Consider the following 18,619-nt stretch of genomic DNA (forward strand, 5'->3'; position numbering starts at 1 on the left):
AACGTGCACTTCCCCTCCCGCCCCGGGGAAGGTTCTGGGCGGGCGCGGTGCATTGTGGGGCGGGACCTGGCCGAGGTGGGGGGGAGCTGCAGCGAGGAGCGCCGCCGCGATGATGGTGAGTGCTATCCGCCGCCATCCTCGCCGCCGCCGCGTCCCGCCGCTCGGAGGCGACCCGCTCGGCCTTCGCCATCCTCCAAGGGCCGCGTTTGGCGGGGCTGTGGCGGGGCCGGTGTGCATTCCTGGGGAGGTGGGGTGATGGTGGAGGCCGCCCCGCTGCAGAGGCCTGCCGGTTCCTGCTTCCCGCCGGGCGCCTGGGCGGGAGCGGTGGGTGCTCAGCCCCATAGCCACAGGGCCCAGCTCTTTTCCCGGCCGCGGGTCCACCTCGGCCCCGCCGCTACCCAGCCCCGAGCTCAGGAGCGGCGGGGCCCGTGTGTTTGCCTCCACCCTGGTTCTCTCAGGGGTGAAGGGGCTCTTTTCCCTTGAGATCCTTGTTCTGGTGGGCGCGGAAGAACTCTGTTCTTACACAAGATCTTTACAGGGTGTAGGGAGGCCTGACCGTCGTCCTCACCCGTATTGTACTCACCCATCAGACCCTCAGCACCACCTCTGTCACTCCTTAGCCTGACAGTCATCTATAATTTTCCTCCCTGCCTGCAGGTGGTTGTTTAAAACCGGGTGCCTCATAAACTTCGGCTGTGTTTGGGGTTTGAGCTTTGCCTGCAAGGCACGTTTGGTCTGCTTTTTGCAAAGGGCTGGCGCTGTCTCAGAGCAGTGAGAAACCCTTGTCTGCGGTGGCCTCTGATATCCTCTGAGCCATCTCCAGCCCCGTTCACTGTCAGGCAGGTGTAGTCACTCAAATTGTGTTCCTCTACCACGTCGTCTCTGTGAAAGCGCCTTTCATTGGGGCAGCTCAGGCTCTGGGCTGAGGTGCGACAGGGAGGGGGCTGTTGTGCCCGTTCTGATCACCATCTTGCTGGCACTGTAATAAATAAAGTCACTGATCTGGCTGCAGTGCCTGTGCAGTTCCCTGCTGTCTCAGTAATTACTGCACGTGTTGTCTTCTCCAGCCTAGCACTGAAATCAGAACTTTGCTGAACTACTCTCTATGGAGGAAGCCTGCCTTTGGGCACAGTTACAGTGTGGTCCCAGAGCGTATACTGGAGGCAGTTGGGTGAATTCCAGTTACGCTCTGGGAGCAGTGGGAGTTGGAAAGCAGTTAGCTCATGTGAAGGCAGAGGAATTTTAAGGAGGCTGCGGGTTTTAATCTCGGTCTTTTTACGTGATGGTAGCTTGCTGGGCTGTGTGAGGAGTCTGCAGGCTGTTGGGATTGGAGTAATGGTCCTGCTGTGGGTTTTCTCTTCAGCCAACACCGGTTATCCTGCTGAAGGAGGGGACGGACACCTCGCAGGGGATCCCCCAGCTCGTCAGCAACATCAATGCCTGCCAGGTTATCGCAGAAGCCGTGCGCACCACCCTGGGGCCACGGGGCATGGACAAGCTCATTGTGGATGACCGGGGTAAGCACTGGGCAGTGGCCTCTCACAGCCATGGAGATTATTTCTGAGTCACTTTTCCGCAAGTGCAGCGTGTGCTAGCAGCGTGCGTATTTCTTCATATGGATTAAAAACAGCACTTGCATATATGCAGAGTTCAACTCCCTCACCCCATACTAAGCTTAACTCTCGCAACAGAGGCTCAGGCTCTGTCTCAATGTTCTGTTTAACACCTTGACTCTGGCCTCCACTGTTGAAGAGAAGATAATTGTCAGACCTACATGAGGAACTACCTGCTTGCTGCCTCTCGCCTGAGTTAAGGCAGCTGTGCTCTTTGTTGTGAGGCTGGGTAGATCCAGGTACTAAATATGAGAAGGTTCCCTACGAGAAAGGAGGAACACCGTGTCTGGAACCTGGTCTTCAGCTATCCCTGACCATCTATTTATTTTTTAGATAGGGCTCGTAGTATGTGTGGAGTTAGTCTCACTTGTGGCTGGGTGTGAGGCCAGTGGATGTTACTGGGTTGATATTTTTGGTGCGATTTAGGGATCATACTTGCCTGCCCCTCTGAAAAGACTTGTCTGAAGCTACCAAACAAGTGTTTGTGTTTTTTTGTTGCTGGTACTGAAGGGTGGGTGGAAGGTCTTAGTATTGTCTTCAAATAATTTTTATAAATAGGAACTGTAGTAACTTTTATTAAAAAGGATAATTGGATTTAAATTTACCTAATAACTACTATGATTGATTTCTAGTCTCTTTGTGTGAGTGTCAGACTAGAATATCTAGTTTTCTGTGTCTGGGAGGCTGTTGAACAACTTCTTAAAGAATCATTAAGGTTGGAAAAGACCTCTAGGATCACCAAGTCCAACCACCAACCCAGCACCCCCATGCCCTGAAGTGCCACATCTACACATTTGAACACCCCCCCAGGGACAGTGACTCCCCCACCTCTCGGGGCAGCCTGTGCCAGGGCCTGACTGCTCTTGTAGGGAAGATGTTTTCCCTCATCCAACCTAAACCTCCCCTGACGCAGCCTGAGGCCGTTCCCTCTCGTCCTGTCACTGGTGACTTGGGAGCAGAGACCAGCCCCCCCCTCACTCCAGCCCCTCTCAGGCAGCTGCAGAGAGCGAGAAGGGCTCCCCTCAGCCTCTTCTCCAGAAAAGTAAGAGAGAAATGAATTTTAAAGGCCCCATTAATTGGTGTGAGGAGTTGTTCTGCACACTCAGGCTAAGTTCATTTAATCTGCTCCAAAAATGGACTAAAAAGATGCTGTTAATATGGAATGGAGGCACCTGCCGAGACGCCCTCTGTGAAACAGCTCTTCTGTGCTCCCCCTCGCCATGGGGGTGACCCCCTTGCTTTCCTTTTCAGCCAACATCTAGTTGTGTCGCTGGCTGTAGGAGTGTAGTAAAACATTGTGGTGATCGTGCCTCAAATCACACAGGAGAAAAAAAGTCATTTGGCTGAAGGAGAATGATTTCTCCTTGGGATGAGAGCCTCTGGTTGTTTAGACATAACAAAGCTCACAGAGGTGCAAGACCAGGGCTTGTTTGGGGAACACTGCAGCCTAATAACAGCTTGGGGACTCATTTGACCTGGACAGTGAACTGGGGAGGCGTAGTGAGACTGGCTGGTCTGAAGTTATTGTTGTATCAATATCTCTCTGAGGTCTGAAGAGCTCACTTAGGTGTTGGGGTGCCCTTTCAGAGTGACCAGGGCTTTTCTGGCAGCAGTTGAGCGTGACTTCCTTTTATACGTCAATCCTAGGCAAAGCCACTATCTCTAATGATGGTGCCACCATCCTGAAGCTCCTCGATGTTGTCCATCCGGCTGCAAAGACGTTAGTGGACATCGCCAAATCTCAAGATGCAGAGGTAGGAGGGTAGCTGGGCTGTGCTCAGAAGCTTGCTCCTGCTGCTGGGTGTGTGGGCTTTGTGGGAATTTCTCATGGAGTGCTGGTGTTTATTCTGGCTTTTTATTGATGCCTTCTTGTTCGTGATAACTTTCAAATCTTTTGCGCTGTTTCAGCCAGATCTGATGGGTGGTCTGGAAAGTTCAGAGGTAATAAAATTAGCATTTCGTGAACATAGGTGACTGGGAAATGAGACTTCACCCTCCAGTGGGATGTAGTCGGAACCCAGCCCATCTTAATCACTAAAGAATCCAGCTGCAAATCTGAGAGCAGAGAAAATTATGAAACCTGAAGGCCTTGCATGGGTTTGAAGCCGCTTTTGCAGCGGCCCCGCAGCATGAGGATGACAGAGTGCTTCCTCTCCATGCAGGTTGGTGATGGTACCACGTCCGTAACTCTGCTCGCTGCTGAGTTCCTGAAACAAGTGAAGCCTTACGTGGAAGAAGGCCTCCATCCTCAAATCATCATCCGTGCCTTCCGCACAGCAACGCAGCTGGTAAGGCAGGGCTGCTCGTAGCCGAGGGAGGGCTTGGCTTCTCCTGCAGAGCTGAGGGGTGTACTGGGCTCCGCTGGAGCGTCTGGGGAGACGAATTCTGTGCCAAAGAGGAAAAATAGCGCACTGCCAGGCAAAAGTCAGCAGCGAACGGGCGTGGGGGGTGGCAGTAGCGATATCACGATGCCTTACTGCAAACATCAGCTGCCTTCTCTGGCATCAGTGAGCTGTTATTACCAGCTTGTACCTCTTGAGCGCTATTGCTTCCTTTGTTTTTGCTCTAAGGAAGAATTAAGTGGGAAATTTCATTTCCCGTCCTCCTGATCGCTGCTACTCCTTGGTAGATCTTATGTCTCATGAAGCACATCAGTCCTGTTAACCTGAACCTTCTCTGGCGGTTAACTGCTTTAGGAGCCCTTTGTTTCCCCAGATCTCCACTGAAAAGAGCAGAGCAGCTCTGAGACTCTTCCTGATCCTCTTAAATATGTGTTGGTGTGTTTCTTAGAATGACTGTGCTGGAAGGGGTGGAATAGCTTAAATGCTTGAAACTTCAGTGATGCTGAAGTGGGGAATAAAAGTTAACATAAAATATAAAGAGAAAAGTTGGAGGACTGATCAGCTTATGAGCATGAATCATTGATCCAGCTGTTGGCTTGTGTTTTGACAGGCTGTAAACAAGATCAAAGACATCGCTGTTGCAGTGAAGAAGGAAGATAAAGAGTAAGTTTCCCGTTCAGATGACCTGGTTGTGTAGCTGGGCTTCTGTTAGCTGGTGTGAGGGTGTTTCTGACTTCTGCTGTGGCTCTGGCTGAGGTCTCGAGGTCATGCCAAACAGCGGCGGCCCCACACCAGGGTTATGCTCGAGCTTTTGGAGTTTCTTCTCCTCTGGTGGAGGTGCAGTGAAGGATATAGGCCAGTGTCTTGCAGTGCACGTGGTGGAAGCTAGGTACCAAAATAAGTGGCCTGATTTCTTTTTTCCAATGGTGATGGAGACTTGCAGCTTTTGCTGCAGTCAATGGCAGTGTTAAATGCTCAGTGCGTCCCTGAGAAGATCACTTTTTAGCTGTTTAAATAAACAAAGTTGGGCAGCTAGTAGCAGTAAGGAAGTGATCCCCTCAGCTGAGGTGAGAATACTAGAGTTCATTTTCTCCCTGCATTTTAAGCTCGTCTGCTTGATCTGACCTTACTAATACCTGCAGTAAAACTTCAAGTTGAACTGTGTAACCATCTTAAACCAAAATGAGTTGCATCCTTCCTGCTGTCCTGTGCTGCAAAATACAGTAGTTCTCAGGGTCGGCAGTAACTGGGAGTTGGATCCGTATTTCCCTGGTGTCCCTTGTGTCATGCACTGTGTTACGGCATGCCTGAGTTAATGCTTCAGAGAATGTGCCACCTTTAGAGGGTTTCAGAAACTTCTTATTGCCTTTGGAAGAAGAAGGTGCTGAGCCCTACTGTTTTGCTCAGACCTGTGGTGTCTGAAAGCCAACTGGCCTCGTCAGTGCTAGTTTGATGCTTGGGCTCTGGAAGGGAGAATCGTGCTTTGACACGTGCATGCCTTGCTTTCCCCGTCAATAGAAGGGTGCTGATCTTTGCCTCTATCAGAGCGGATTAATCACACCTTACCTGGTGTTTTGTGAGCTTGTGAAAAGAATCGGCAAGTGAACGAGACCTGATTTGTTTTTTCTTTCTTTCTTGCAGTGAGCAGAGGAGCCTGCTGGAGAAGTGTGCAGCCACAGCCCTGAGCTCTAAGCTGATCTCCCAGAGCAAGGAGTTCTTCTCCAAGATGGTCGTAGATGCTGTCATGATGCTAGATGACTTGTTACAACTCAAAATGATTGGAATAAAGAAGGTGCAAGGAGGTGCTTTGGAAGTAAGTTCTGTTGGAGCCTGTCGTGAAAGGATAGGAGGCAGTGATCATGCTCCTTCGATGGGTTGACCGGAGCAGAAATGCAGCCTGGCTTGATAATGCCTCTTCGGGAATTACCAAAGTGAAACAAAGCAAGTAGGGCTGGATTTCTTTTCTGTAGGTAGAGAATCTGGGTTTTTTGAGCCAGATACACTCCTGTCTCGCTGCCCACTGCAGCGAATGTTGTCATTGATACACATTCCATTTATATCTGCAAGTAATGAAGGTTGTTTTGTTGTTTTGTTTTGGTTTTTTTTTGTGGGAAGTCTTTGTTACTTCTGGAACCAAAAGCCATACAGTCCTGGTTGTATATGTGAGTGCTGGGCTGGGAAAAATGTGAAGAAAATGTGGAGGAGCTGATGTAGTGGTGGGCAGAGCAGGTGGGCTGTGTTGTTTATGCCACAGTGCTGGAATACCTGTCACGTATGGGACTGGATGCTGGTATGTGGCAGGGAGTTGTTCTTGGGCTGTGGGACAGCTGGTGTGAGGCTGCATCTGGAGCACTGTGTTCAGTTTTGGGCCCTCCCAGTTCAAGAAGGACAGGGAACTGCTGGAGAGAGTCCAGGGGAGAGCTACGGAGATGCTCAGGGGACTGGAGCATCTCCCTTGTGAGGAAAGGCTGAGAGACCTGGGCTTGTTCAGCCTGGAGAAGAGAAGGCTGAGGGGGGATCTCATCAATGCCTATAAATATCTGAGGGGTGGGTGTCAGGAGGATGGGCCGGGCTCTTTTCAGCGGTGCCCAACGCCAGGCCAAGGGGCCACGGGCACAAGCTGGAACACGGGAAGTTCCCCCGAACATGAGGACAAACCCCTTCCCTGTGCGGGTGCCAGAGCAGGGGCACAGGCTGCCCAGAGAGGCTGTGGGGTCCCTTCCCTGGAGACATTCACCCCCCGCCTGGACGCGGCCCTGTGCCCCTGCTCTGGGGGTGCCTGCTCCAGCAGGGGGTGGGACGGGATGAACTCCAGAGGGCCCTTCCGACCCCTGCCGTTCTGGGATTCTGTGTGTCCGTGCTCTCTCCTGCCTGTACCTGGTGTATGTTTGGCCTGGTCGCTTGGGACCCTTCTGAAAAGTAAAGCCTGCCACAGTCTCTGCCAGTTATTATTCTGTGGCTGTTACTGCCTGTAAACACCCTGTGTGAGCATTTTCATTGAGAAGAGACGTTATAATTATGCCATTATCTTGCCCAGACAACTAATTTAGTGGATTAGGAATGTTTCAACATCTGTTTTTGTGGTGTCTGGGCCTGCTGTTATTCTGAGGCTTGCAGAAATTGGTCCCCTGGGGAGGGTGGTGTCTCCCATTCCAGATAAAAGCATTTCTGCCCACTCCGTATTGTTTGGCCCTTGTATTCCGCTGTCAGACTCTTTGGAGACCTGTACAAGGATGGGACAAATAATCTAGCATGCTGCTTTTCAGGGTTGGGTTTTGGGATCCTGGGTCATCTCACCCTGTCAGCTAGAGCAGAAAAAGTCTCTGCTAATCCTAGCTTAGGAGGGACAGGGACGCTCTGGGCTTCGGTGGCTGGGCAGAGCCAGGTCTGCAGTGAGTGGTTAGGTACTCACGGGGTAGGAGATTTAGATGCTGTTTCTCTCCCAGCCATGAAATCAAGAAGAAGACTTCAGGGGGCAGTGTTGGGCAGGGCAGTCGTGCTGCAGAACAATGCCGGAGGTGGTGATGGAGCTTGGAAAAACAAATCAGAGCAAAAAACCCCCCGAGTGCGGGGCTGTGGATGAGAAGTATCCATCTTCAAAGGGTGGAAATGGGAAAGACATCAGAGAGAGAACAGATTGCTCCATCCCTTGATCTTCAGACTGTATATAGCATCTTCTACTGTGGTGTCTTGAGGGGTAGAAAGGAAGTGATAGAAGCTGGTTTTGTGAACAGAGAGAAGAAAATATTTGCTGCTTATTTTCTCTAAAAGTGGGTTAATCAAAGGAGACAGCTGTTGGTGAGCACTTTGTAAATGAGGACTGTGAAAGCAGGGAGTCTCCTCTGGGAGTTACGAGCCCTGTTGAAAAAACCTTGGGAGGCTGAGCCTAACATGAATCTCTGTCTTCAAGGACTCTCAGCTGGTGGCCGGAGTTGCCTTTAAGAAGACATTCTCTTACGCCGGGTTTGAAATGCAACCCAAGAAGTATCAGTCTCCCAAGATCGCCTTGCTGAATGTAGAGCTGGAGCTCAAAGCTGAGAAGGACAATGCCGAAGTCAGAGTAAACACAGTGGAGGTAAGAGCCGAAAGGGGCGCCTGTTGTGCTTCCTCACACCCGCAAGACGCAGTGGCTGCTTGCGAGCCAGTGGGATAGATGGGATTGCCTCCTGTACATCCTTCCCCCGCTGAAAATAGCTGGTGGGTTACGCTGCCTCGTTTGGCAGAAGGGTATGGCGGGCTTTGAATTACATCAGGTTTAGGGCATGCTTCTGCTCAGTCATTGTGCCTCAGCTGTGCTGTGGTAAGTCGCCAGCTTCGTGGTGACTTCTTTACGCCTAACAAGTGCCCTTCCAGGGAAAGCTGCTTAAGCAGCGCTTTAAATGCCAAGAAAGCCTCTGCATATTTAAGCAAAGAAGGTAGCCATTTGGACAGTCGTTCTCTTTCCACCTTGTTAAAATACCTTTATGAAGCACGGTCGTTCTCTGACACCTTGGGAAGTACTGCAATGTTGCATGTGTTTGGTTCCTGCGCAGTTGTGGGGTCTAAAGATACCTGGGTGCTTTGCTTTTGGGGTCTTGCCCCTACTGTGATCTCAGTAATTGTTTTCTTAAAGTTCCTGTCTCTGCCGTGGTGAACACAATGGTCTTTTCTGTTGCAGTCGGCTGCTGTGTGTGGTGTTGCTGTGTGATTTTGTAAGCTTTCCCAGCTCTCCGTGGCTGTGTTTCACTGACAGCTAGAGCACAGCAGGCTCGTGGAGCCTGAGCACACTGGTAGAGCATGAGGTTTCTCAGGATCTGTTTTTCCTCTGAGATAGATACTGTAAGTCTCTCTGCTCCCACATCCATGCACACTTCTGGAAACACCTTTCAGACATCAGTATAATCCCTTCTTTCTCCTTGTGCTCTCTCTCAAGCTGTTGCTGCCTCTCTGTCAGTGGATTCAGCCCCTTTATCGACTCAGTTCTGCTGCTGGAAGCATTTTAACAGACATAACTCTTTGGCATAAAATGGAGTGACTTAAAATCACCTGTGAGTCTTGGAAAGCAGTTGTCTGAGGGGCCCGCACAGAGCAGCGTCACTGCTGCCTTTGTTTCAGAAGAGCTTTCCCTTTGCTGGCGCTGCGGGATGGCGTTTGCAACCCTTTGTAATGTGAGCGCTTGTCCCTTTCTCTCTCGTCCCTGCTAGGATTACCAGGCCATTGTGGATGCCGAGTGGAACATCTTGTATGACAAACTAGACAAAATCCACAAGTCGGGAGCCAAAGTCGTCCTGTCCAAACTTCCCATCGGAGATGTGGCTACTCAGTACTTTGCGGACAGAGACATGTTTTGTGCTGGCCGTGTCCCCGAAGAAGATCTCAAGCGAACTATGATGGTGAGTTGCCTTGTTTTAGAAAAAAAGCCTTTTGATATAATTTTAACAGTGCCAAGCTGGTCATTCCCAAAACAGGGCGCAGTCGGTGACTGAACCCACCATTCCTTAAAAAGATTTAAAATTAAAGCCGCATAATAGTTTTGCCAGTGTGGTTATGATGTAAGGTTGCTATATACTGACAGAGCTGTTCCTTGACAGAATGAACAATTGCACACTAATTGCGTCTGCACTGCGTTTTTGTTTCTCTGATGCTCTTATATATTAGGGTCTGTTTGTTGCATCAGAAGTTGTTTATTTTCCATAGCTCTTGCCTGTTCCATTGTGACTGTTTTTTTCCGAAGCTTTCTATGTGTAGTTGCTGGACTCCAGAGCCTGTGAGTCAGCACTCAGAAGAACCATAATCTCATTATGCTGTCGAGGATTATTTCTGATGTTGGTAGCCTGCCTAGATACATGAGATGGGAGGAAAGTAGAAGGGCTTTTTCCTGAATCTGGCCTGCAGGGTCGTTTTGCATGAGCTAAAGGCTGGGCTGACTCTGAATAGTGGGAACCTGCTGGGCAAATTTGTCTTGTTTGTCGGTGTTGGTAATGCTGTGCTTCATCTCCTTTCCGTGCAGGCCTGCGGCGGCTCCATTCAGACTAGTGTCAATGCCCTGTCAGATGATGTTCTGGGCCGATGCGAACTCTTTGAGGAGACTCAGATTGGAGGAGAGAGGTAAATCTACCAGCTGTGAAACTGTAGTCCTGCGTAAGCACTTTAATATTAGTTTGAAAAGTTAGGGTCTAAGCGTTGGTAGGTTTGAGCATCTCTCAAATTGATGGTGTGAAAACAAGATTGTTATGGCTGCTTTTCTTGAGGCTGAGGGAGGGGGTGGGAGGAAGCTTTCATCGAAATCTTACCTCTTATATGCTTTTAAAAATATATATTTATTCCCTAATGCCTTGCAGAAAGCGTAGTCGTATTCTTTCATTTGTAACTTAAAAGCAGCGCTTTTTGGGGTTGATTGTGGTGCTCGTCTGATACCCCGCAGTGACACTTCCCTATCAGTGCAAATGATAGAATCACAGAATGCCCTGAGCTGGGAGGGACCCACAAGGATCCCCGAGCCCAGCTCCCGTCCCTGCACAGGACACCCCAAATTCACACCGTGTCTCTGAGGGCCTTGGCCAAGGGCTTCTGGAATATCGCCAGGCTGGTGCCGTGATGCCTCCCTGGGGAGCCTGTGCCAGGGCTTTTCCTGGGTCAGCTTGAATTTCATTGTGTATTGCCTGGCTCTGCTCCCTCTTAGCTGAAGATCTGATAGGGGCACTGTGTGGGGTGAAACTGCTTCAGTCGTGCATCTGGCTTGTGAAGAACTTCTCTGTTCCCATACTGTCATATTGGTGCAAAGCCTGTTTGGTGACAGCACTGCTTCTCCATCACCTTAACCCTCCTTGCGTTGTGCCATTGGCAGGTATAACTTCTTCACAGGCTGCCCGAAGGCAAAGACTTGCACGATAATCCTGCGAGGGGGTGCGGAGCAGTTCATGGAAGAGACGGAACGGTCCCTGCACGATGCCATCATGATAGTCAGGAGAGCAATCAAGGTGAGGAGCAGCGGAGATACCTCCCCGCTGGGTTGGTGTTGGGGTTGTTGATTGAGCCTGGCACAGCTGTAACTCCTTCTAGAAACCTTTTCACACGCCGGCATTTGGCTGAGGCCTCTCTGGAGAGGCCGGGAGCTCTCAGCCGGTAGAGTGGAGCACGCAGTAGAGTGGAGCACGCAGACAGGCAGGGTCCGATTGATTTAACTCAAGTGCTGTTCCGTGGCCGAAGCAGCGACGTCGCTGCAGCATTGCCAGCTGCTTTTCAGGCACGCCTGGGGTTTTGCCTTCTCTCTAGTACAGTCATAACCTGTGCTTGCAGGGTTGTGGCGTGCTCTGTAAACACCTCCATCCTAAAGGGACCATGAGATTTTGGGTGTGTCGGGTGGATCTTCAATAGATTTAAATAGCAGGGTTGATCCCGTGTGCATGTCAACACCTGTTAAAGCCACTTGTTCCTGCTTTTGGTGACCAATCTGAGGGGGAAACTGTCCCCTGGCTGCCAAGATAGGCTGGGAACACCAAGAGACAAGTCTGAGGCATGTGTGAACATGAGCTCCGCTGGTGGAGTTGCTGGTCCTGCGTGATAGATGCTGCCTCGGCGCGGGTGTTTCTGGGTTATGCATACAAATGTGTTAATGTGGCGTTTCCTGGTTAAAAACAGCTTTGAGGCTGAGTGCCCCGAGGGGATGGGAAAAAACATGTCAAGATTTTTGGAACTGTTTTGCTTTTAGAAAGAACATCCTGATCTCCCTACTGAAACAAACGGGGGGGGGGGGGGGGGATTAGCAGAACTTGGCTGTGAAGCACTGCTACAAATATCTTTAATTTCGAATGCTTTACAAAAGTGAGGGAACCTTGCCCAGCGCCAGGGAGCTGTGCTCTGCCATCCCTCCCCAGTACAGCGTCCCCACACTGCTGCTTTACGTTGTGCATAGCTGGAAGGAGCCGCTGGTAGCTGCCACCGGAGGGTCTTGGCCTGTTTCTGAAGCTCCCAGGCTCTCCCAGGGATGGCGGCAGCCTGGTCTATAGGTTCCCCCGGGCCTGTGGTGTGTCTGCGTCGCCCTGACATGCAACGCTTGCAGGAGGGGAGGCTTTTCCTGCTTTCCCCATTCCTGGAACGAGAGTGAGAGTTTCCCCTTTTTCAGAACGACTCAGTTGTTGCCGGCGGTGGTGCGATAGAGATGGAGCTTTCCAAATACCTGCGGGACTATTCCAGGACCATTCCGGGCAAGCAGCAGCTGCTGATAGGTGCTTACGCTAAAGCCCTCGAGATCATTCCCCGCCAGCTCTGCGACAACGCTGGCTTTGATGCCACCAACATACTGAACAAGCTCCGAGCCAAGCACGCGCAGGTAGGTGCCCGCCATGGAACCGAGGGCCGGTAGGGAGATCCGGCAGCACGTGTCTGACTTAATTCTTCCTTTTTTTTTTTTTTTTGCCTTGAGCCTGACAGATCCAGTGTAATTCAGCTAAGCCCATGTTAGGCTTGTGTCCTCTTTGATGAGATGCAGTGTTTTGGTTTCAGATCAAGTGTGGGCTTGATCTGCAGGTTTCTATAAAAGGAAACGATCCGTCTTGCCTTTGATCACAGCTGTCGGGTGATTTCTAGAGCTGGGAGTTTTGATTTGCTTTTTAAAAATGCATCGTTTGTCAGGAGGGAGGCTTCTATATTAAACATTAAAGTAATTAGAGTACGGAAGTTGGCCGAGCTGTCTGTCTTCCAGAGCTGCAGGCTGAAGGTCCCGATTGCTCGCAGTCGTTTCACATCTTGTGGAGCGTGTCTGTGTGTGCACACACGGCCCAACTTCGGGCAGTGAAGGGTTGCCCTTTTGCTTCCCTTGGAAGCTTTGTGGGGTCCCTTCCTCCACATTTCATCCTGCTGGTGATTGCGGGGTTAGGAGGAGTGCGCTGAAACGAGTGGCTCTATCTTGGGCTGCAAAAACTGGGGCTGTGGGTAGGGGAGTGCGCCAGCAGTGGAATGGAAATCAGTCCTATAAGGCTTCTACAGCTTTTTTCTGAAATCGTAGAATTGTAGAATCATTAAGGTTGGAAAAGACCTCTAGGATCATCAAGTCCAACCGCCAACCCAACACCCCCAGGCCTCCTAAACCATGTTCCCAAGAGCCACGTCTGCACGGTGTTTGAACCCCCCCAGGGACGGTGACTCCCCCACCTCTCGGGGCAGCCTGTGCCAGGGCCTGACCCCTCTGGCAGGGAAGGCATTTTCCCTCATCTCCAACCTAAACCTCCCCTGACGCAGCCTGAGGCCGTTCCCTCTCGTCCTGTCACTGGTGACTTGGGAGCAGAGACCGACCCCCCCCTCACTCCAGCCCCTCTCAGGCAGCTGCAGAGAGCGAGAAGGGCTCCCCTCAGCCCCCTCTGCTCCAGGCTAAACCCCCCCAGCCCCCTCAGCCGCCCCCCAGCACACTTGTGCTCCAGACCCTGCCCCAGCCCCGCTGCCCTTCTCTGGACACGCTCCAGCCCCTCAAGGGCCTTGTCCTGAGGCGCCCAAGGGAAGACACCTGTTTTATGAGGCTTTGCTGGCATGCTCTGCTGACAACAAAGACTTTTTGGGGTGGCTTTTCCTTTGTATTTCTCTCAAATATTATTCTGTTGTACAGCAGGGTCCCTGTCTCTGCCTCCCCCTTAATGTCTGCGTGGTTTTGCTTCCCAGTGGGCTGTCCCTGAAGTCCCGACCAGATCAATAATGAGCCCCTCGTCCCTCTTCTCTCCCTGCAGGGAGGTATGTGGTACGGTGTGGATGTGAACAACGAGGACATCGCCGATAACTTCGAGGCCTGTGTGTGGGAGCCGGCCATCGTGCGCATCAACGCGCTGACGGCAGCCTCCGAGGCCGCCTGCCTCATCGTCTCCGTGGACGAAACCATCAAGAACCCCCGTTCCAGCGTGGAAGCCGCGCCCAGCGGCCGGGGCCGGGGCCGAGGCCGACCCCACAACCACTGAGACCCTGGCGGCGGCGTGATGGGGGCTGGCGCTCTCCTCCAACATGCGACGTGGAAAAAGAATTGATTTCTAGCTTAATTAACGGTCCTTTTACCAGATGGTCGGTTTTGAGGGCTTACAGGCAACCACCGGCCATGTTTAATTAGTGTCAAATCTTGGCCTCGGCAGCGGCAACCTCCTGCGAGATGCCCTGCCCCAACATTTCCTCCACGGTGCTGATCCCCTTCGGCTCCCCTCGTCCTTCCGCTTGGAAGCCGCGCTGGGCAGAGCCCTCTTCGACGCCGGCGGTAGCGCAGCGAGTGTTGGGTTTGTTCGTATTTATACTCCTCATTTCTTTTTTTTTTTTTCCCTGCTGGGGTTTTTGAACCCAGGCTCCAACACAATAAAAAGATGACTTTGTGTCGGTGGCAAACTGGGCTGTTCCTCCGTTCTCTGCTGCTTGTTCCATTCCACGGGGCTAGAATTAAAAGTTTAACCTTTCCAATTGGGTTTTTTTTCCCCATTTAAAAAGCAGGCGCCGTGCTGGGAAGCAGGGCCGATTCCTCACGCACCCCAGTTCCTTGTCCTTCCAAGACGGATCGCCTCTGTGCTTGTTGCCTCTCTTGAAGCAAAGAAATATCAGAGATATTTTGATGTGCTTTTGCTTAATGGGCCATTTACCTCTTGCCTTTTGCTTCGTGGAAGGCGGTTCAGGGCAGCAGCTGTGTCTGACGTCTCCGGCCCTGCCGCGGGGCTGCGGGGAGGGGATGTGTGGGGCCGGTGGTGCTTCAGGGATGGGTCCTGGCGCTTGGGCCGCCTCCGGCAGGGAACTTCTCTTAGGGCAGACACGGGTCTGGTCGGTTCAAAGTGTTAATGGGAGAAAATGGAGGAAATCTGGTACCTATCAGGTATCGACCCTTGGAGATCTCATTTCGTTAGGCAAGTCGATGGTCCGTTACACCACAAAACAGGTTAATTCTGCCTCGTTTGTAAAGCGCTGCCGTGCGACAGCCGGTGCGAGCCCTGTCACAGGCGCGGAGGCATCCGGCGCGTCCCTTAATGTGACCCTTGTGGCCGTTCCTCTCCGTCTGAGGCGCGGTTGGCAGCGCGTGAGCGGGTGTATTGAAACACGAGCGCGGTTACAGCTTTCGTGTAAAACCTCTCTCGGCGTTTCTTAGCGCTGGCATTTAAAGATGAACGCTCCCGAGAGAAAACACAGCTCTGCAGCCTGGGAGGGGTAAAACCAGGACTAGCGGGGGCTGATCCTCGGTCCCTCCGTGCAGGCAGCCGGTAGGTTGCCCGTGGCGGATCCTCGGGGCAGGAGGTTTCCCCTCCAGCCGCAGGGAGCCGGAGGAACGTGTTCGCGTCTCCTCCCAGCTCCCAGGACTGCCTGGCCAGGGTCTGCAAAGCTGGGGGGGCTCCAGCTCTTGCTGTGAGACTCTCCAACGTGTAAAGCTGTTTCCCAGCTCTGGGGGTCGTAATCTGGGAACCGGGGATCCCCAATGGAGTTTTCTCCACCAAAAATTAACACCCCCCCATTTCCTTTTCCTTTTTCCTTCCGTGACTGCTCAGAAATCAGTTTTTTTTCAGCAAAGAACAGGCACAAAAGCGTTCAAGCTCCGCTGTTCCCTCTGCGACGGTGCAAGATCAGCCCCCTCCGTTGCCGAAGGCTGTGGGGCCGGGAGCGGCCCCGCCGCAGGCCCTAAGCCCTCCCTTTGCCCGCCGTGGGGCTCTGGCGCACCACCTTGCGCTGCCCAGCGCTCCCGTGCCGCCAGGACACGGGGCCGGCTGTCCCTGCGCCCCGCTTTGTTCCGCGCCGCGTGGGCCCTGCCACCCCTGCGCCTGCGGGGAGGAGGAGGGGTGCTCCCAGTAAGCCCCAGCCACCAAAGTGGTCTCACCGAGCCCCAAAACCCGAAACTGGTTTGGTGCCGGAGCTGGCCAGCACCGGCCCGGGTTTAATGTGACCCTCGGGAGAGTGAAAACCCCACCTCCATCTCAAGAGTCTTTATTCAACACTGAATCATAAAATAGGTCTTTACACACCTTTTTTTTTTTTTGGTGTTTTTTTTTCTTTTTTTTTGGTAATTCTTTAAATACACATTGTTTACACTCGGCAAAGTTTCAAAGCAACAACATCAAAGTGCGTCTACAGGTGATAGTACCAACCAAAGTGCTAAAATCACGGTCCCCCACGGCCGACGGGTGGCAGCCGCCGCCTCGCCCGCTTGCCCCCCGCGGCCGCGGTTGGACCCTGCTGCCGACAAACCCCCCCAAAACCTCCCCCCGACCCCATCCCCGCCGCTCCCCCTCCTCCAGGGCAGCCCCCCCGGCAGATTTAGCATCGAAGACCTGATTTAACATCAAGGGACCGCGGGGCTGGGGAAGGGGGGGAAAAAAAGGGGTGTTTGGTTCTCCAGACACTGGCACATCGCTGCGAAAGACTAAAATAGACCTAAATTTATATAGATTTTAAAAAAATAACTTAGGAGGCAAACTTGCTACCCTTCGGGAAGGGGGAGGTCGCTGTACAGGGCCCCGTGGAAATCGCTCACGGGGGCTGAGCTTGCGCTGGAGGAACCGCCGCCGCGAAGCGCTTTAGGGAAATGATTGTGATTCCTGTATATATATAGATACATCTACCTATATATATGTAGATTTCTCTCCCCGCGGGGAGCGCGCCCTCTGATTATCTCTAAGCAAAGTGTGCGTTACCGCGCTCGCTTCCCCGGAGCCACCCCGCCCTCCCGCACCATTGCACCCGCTTGTCCCCGGCCCCAGCCCGCCTCGGCCCCCCGCCCCGCCGCCTCCACGGGGCTCAAACCCGAGGCTGGATCAGAAAAAAAAAAAGAATAAAAAACTTTCCCGTTTTTTCCTGCTTTTGGGCAGTTTTCCCTCCTCTCCTTGCTCCTGCGTGCCAGGGAAGGACGCGAAGCAGCTTTTCCTTGGGGCAGGAGGGCCCGTTTCACCCACCGCGGGGACTATTTTGCCTCCCACCGATGGGGAAGGTCGCTCACCCGGCAACAACACCCCGCTTCGGTCGCAACAAATCGCCTCCGGTTGCTAAAATCTCCCCGCTCCCTTTCCTTTTTTTAACTTTTAAAGCGTTTTGTCACTTGGCACCGATTCCCACATGCTTTTCCTCCACCCCAACCTGCAGGCTTTTAACCCAAAATGAGAGGCGGAAGCGATGCGCCAGCTCTTGGGGTGGGATCCTCTAAAAACTGAGATAAAACGTTGTTTAACCGCTTTAAGAGCCTTTACCAACATTTTTCATGGTTTTTTTTTTGTTGTGTTTTCACCAAATTCGGAGCCTTTTGGAGGATCCAAACAATCCGGCCGAGACCCGGCCGCGGCCGTGCCGTGGGTGACAGACGGCGAGAGGTGGGATTTTTGTTCTTGCCTTCTTTGCTTGATAAAGAGGTTTAAAAGCCTCCTTGGATCGAACCACCGTGGTGGGGTTCCCCCCTTCCCGGAGCCCTCGCACCCCCGGACCCCGGCAAGCCGGGGGCGCAGGGGTGAAGGCGGGAGGAGGCAGCCGGTGCCCGGAGCATCCCCGGCTCCTGGGGGCGCGGCGCGGTGGGTGACGAGCAAAACCCCACACACGAGTGAGACGGAAAAACATGGATTTGCGATAAATTTAGCTCCCGAGCTGGCTTTGCTGGTGGTGTTCCTCTCGAGATCCCTGACCGGCACCCAAATTAAAGAGAGGAGGAATGTTGCGAGCGTTGGCCAGGGGGAAACTTCGGGCAAATTCGCTAGAAAAGGGAAAATTCCCCCAAAACTGGTCCCGTGGGAACCAGGTCTGGCAGGAACCGGCAGCACCGTCCATCCAGCCCCCGTCAGATCCGGTCATCGCCGTGACCCCGAGCTGCTCGCTGCTGATGCTCGCTCCCGGTCAGGCAGCTGTGCCGTGGCTTTTGCTGGGGATTGTCATCGCAGAGCCCCTCTGGGGCTTCACTAGGGTCTAGTATGGGGTTGAGCTCCCACTACAGCAGTCCCTTCCCTACCAGCACCTGAATACACTGTGTGATTTCAAGGCTTTCCCAGAGGATTTGGTATTTCTGTGCATCTCCATCATTTCCAGAGGAAATGGGGATGAAACCCTACGACCAACATGGTGAATCCTACGGTCACAGGCGGCGGCACCCGAGCATCCGTAGGGATGGTGGTGAGCGATGAGGGCTTGGGGGGGAGCCAACGGGGGCCACGCGTCGGCAAGACGGGGAGGGAAAGCAGCAGGGAAACCATCAATATGACATTTCAGTGGAAGAAATACGGAGCCGTTAATGAGCTCGTTGCCATTAACAACCTGGGCAATTAGGAGCCACCGGCAGGGCCAGGGAGAGGCAGGGCTCTCATTACCACCAAGCCTGTGTCACTGTGCCAGCCGCCTTCATCCCCAGCCGAGGAGGAGGAGGAGAAGGAAGTGACCCATCCAAGCCCAGGCAAAATGGGGAAAAAAACCCACTTTCCATGTTCTAATCCTTGAACCTGCTCAAGGTCTTGTGTCATTGCAGGATTTTTGTAAAAACGGGGCTTTGCTAAGCAAAAAGGCAAAAAGTTGGACTTTTTGGGAATGCCCCAGCGGGGTGGGGCGGATGGTTTGGTCTGGTCTGGGCGACACACCGAGGCACCGAGTTCGGGTTGTCCTGCCGTGACTTACAAAACCCTCACGGCAGCGGGGGGAGGGGAACGTCACCCACCCACCCACGCTCCTCGCCACCGCGGCCACCAGCAGACACAACCACCGGCGGCCGCTCCG

General features: G+C 52.8%; 1 protein-coding gene across 1 annotated transcript; it reads left to right on the forward strand.

Moving 5' to 3' along the window:
• Positions 1-5: 5 nt before the first annotated feature.
• On the forward strand, positions 6-14,290 carry CCT7 (chaperonin containing TCP1 subunit 7). Its single transcript, XM_064448821.1, has 12 exons — positions 6-115; positions 1,364-1,517; positions 3,261-3,367; positions 3,776-3,901; positions 4,566-4,618; positions 5,597-5,768; positions 7,866-8,030; positions 9,139-9,327; positions 9,945-10,042; positions 10,782-10,914; positions 12,060-12,266; positions 13,654-14,290. Exons 1-12 carry the CDS (start codon positions 110-112, stop codon positions 13,876-13,878), a joined length of 1,635 nt encoding a protein of 544 aa, XP_064304891.1. The 5' UTR covers positions 6-109; the 3' UTR covers positions 13,879-14,290.
• Positions 14,291-18,619: the final 4,329 nt, after the last annotated feature.

The sequence above is a fragment of the Phalacrocorax carbo genome, chromosome 4 (assembly GCF_963921805.1).
Source record: "Phalacrocorax carbo chromosome 4, bPhaCar2.1, whole genome shotgun sequence".
Lineage (NCBI taxonomy): Eukaryota > Metazoa > Chordata > Aves > Suliformes > Phalacrocoracidae > Phalacrocorax > Phalacrocorax carbo.

Coding starts and splice junctions, on each gene's coding strand:
- CCT7 (XM_064448821.1), top strand. Junction 5,769..7,865: donor TGCAAGGAGGTGCTTTGGAA/GTAAGTTCTGTT, acceptor TCTGTCTTCAAG/GACTCTCAGCTGGTGGCCGG. Junction 10,915..12,059: donor TAGTCAGGAGAGCAATCAAG/GTGAGGAGCAGC, acceptor CCCCTTTTTCAG/AACGACTCAGTTGTTGCCGG.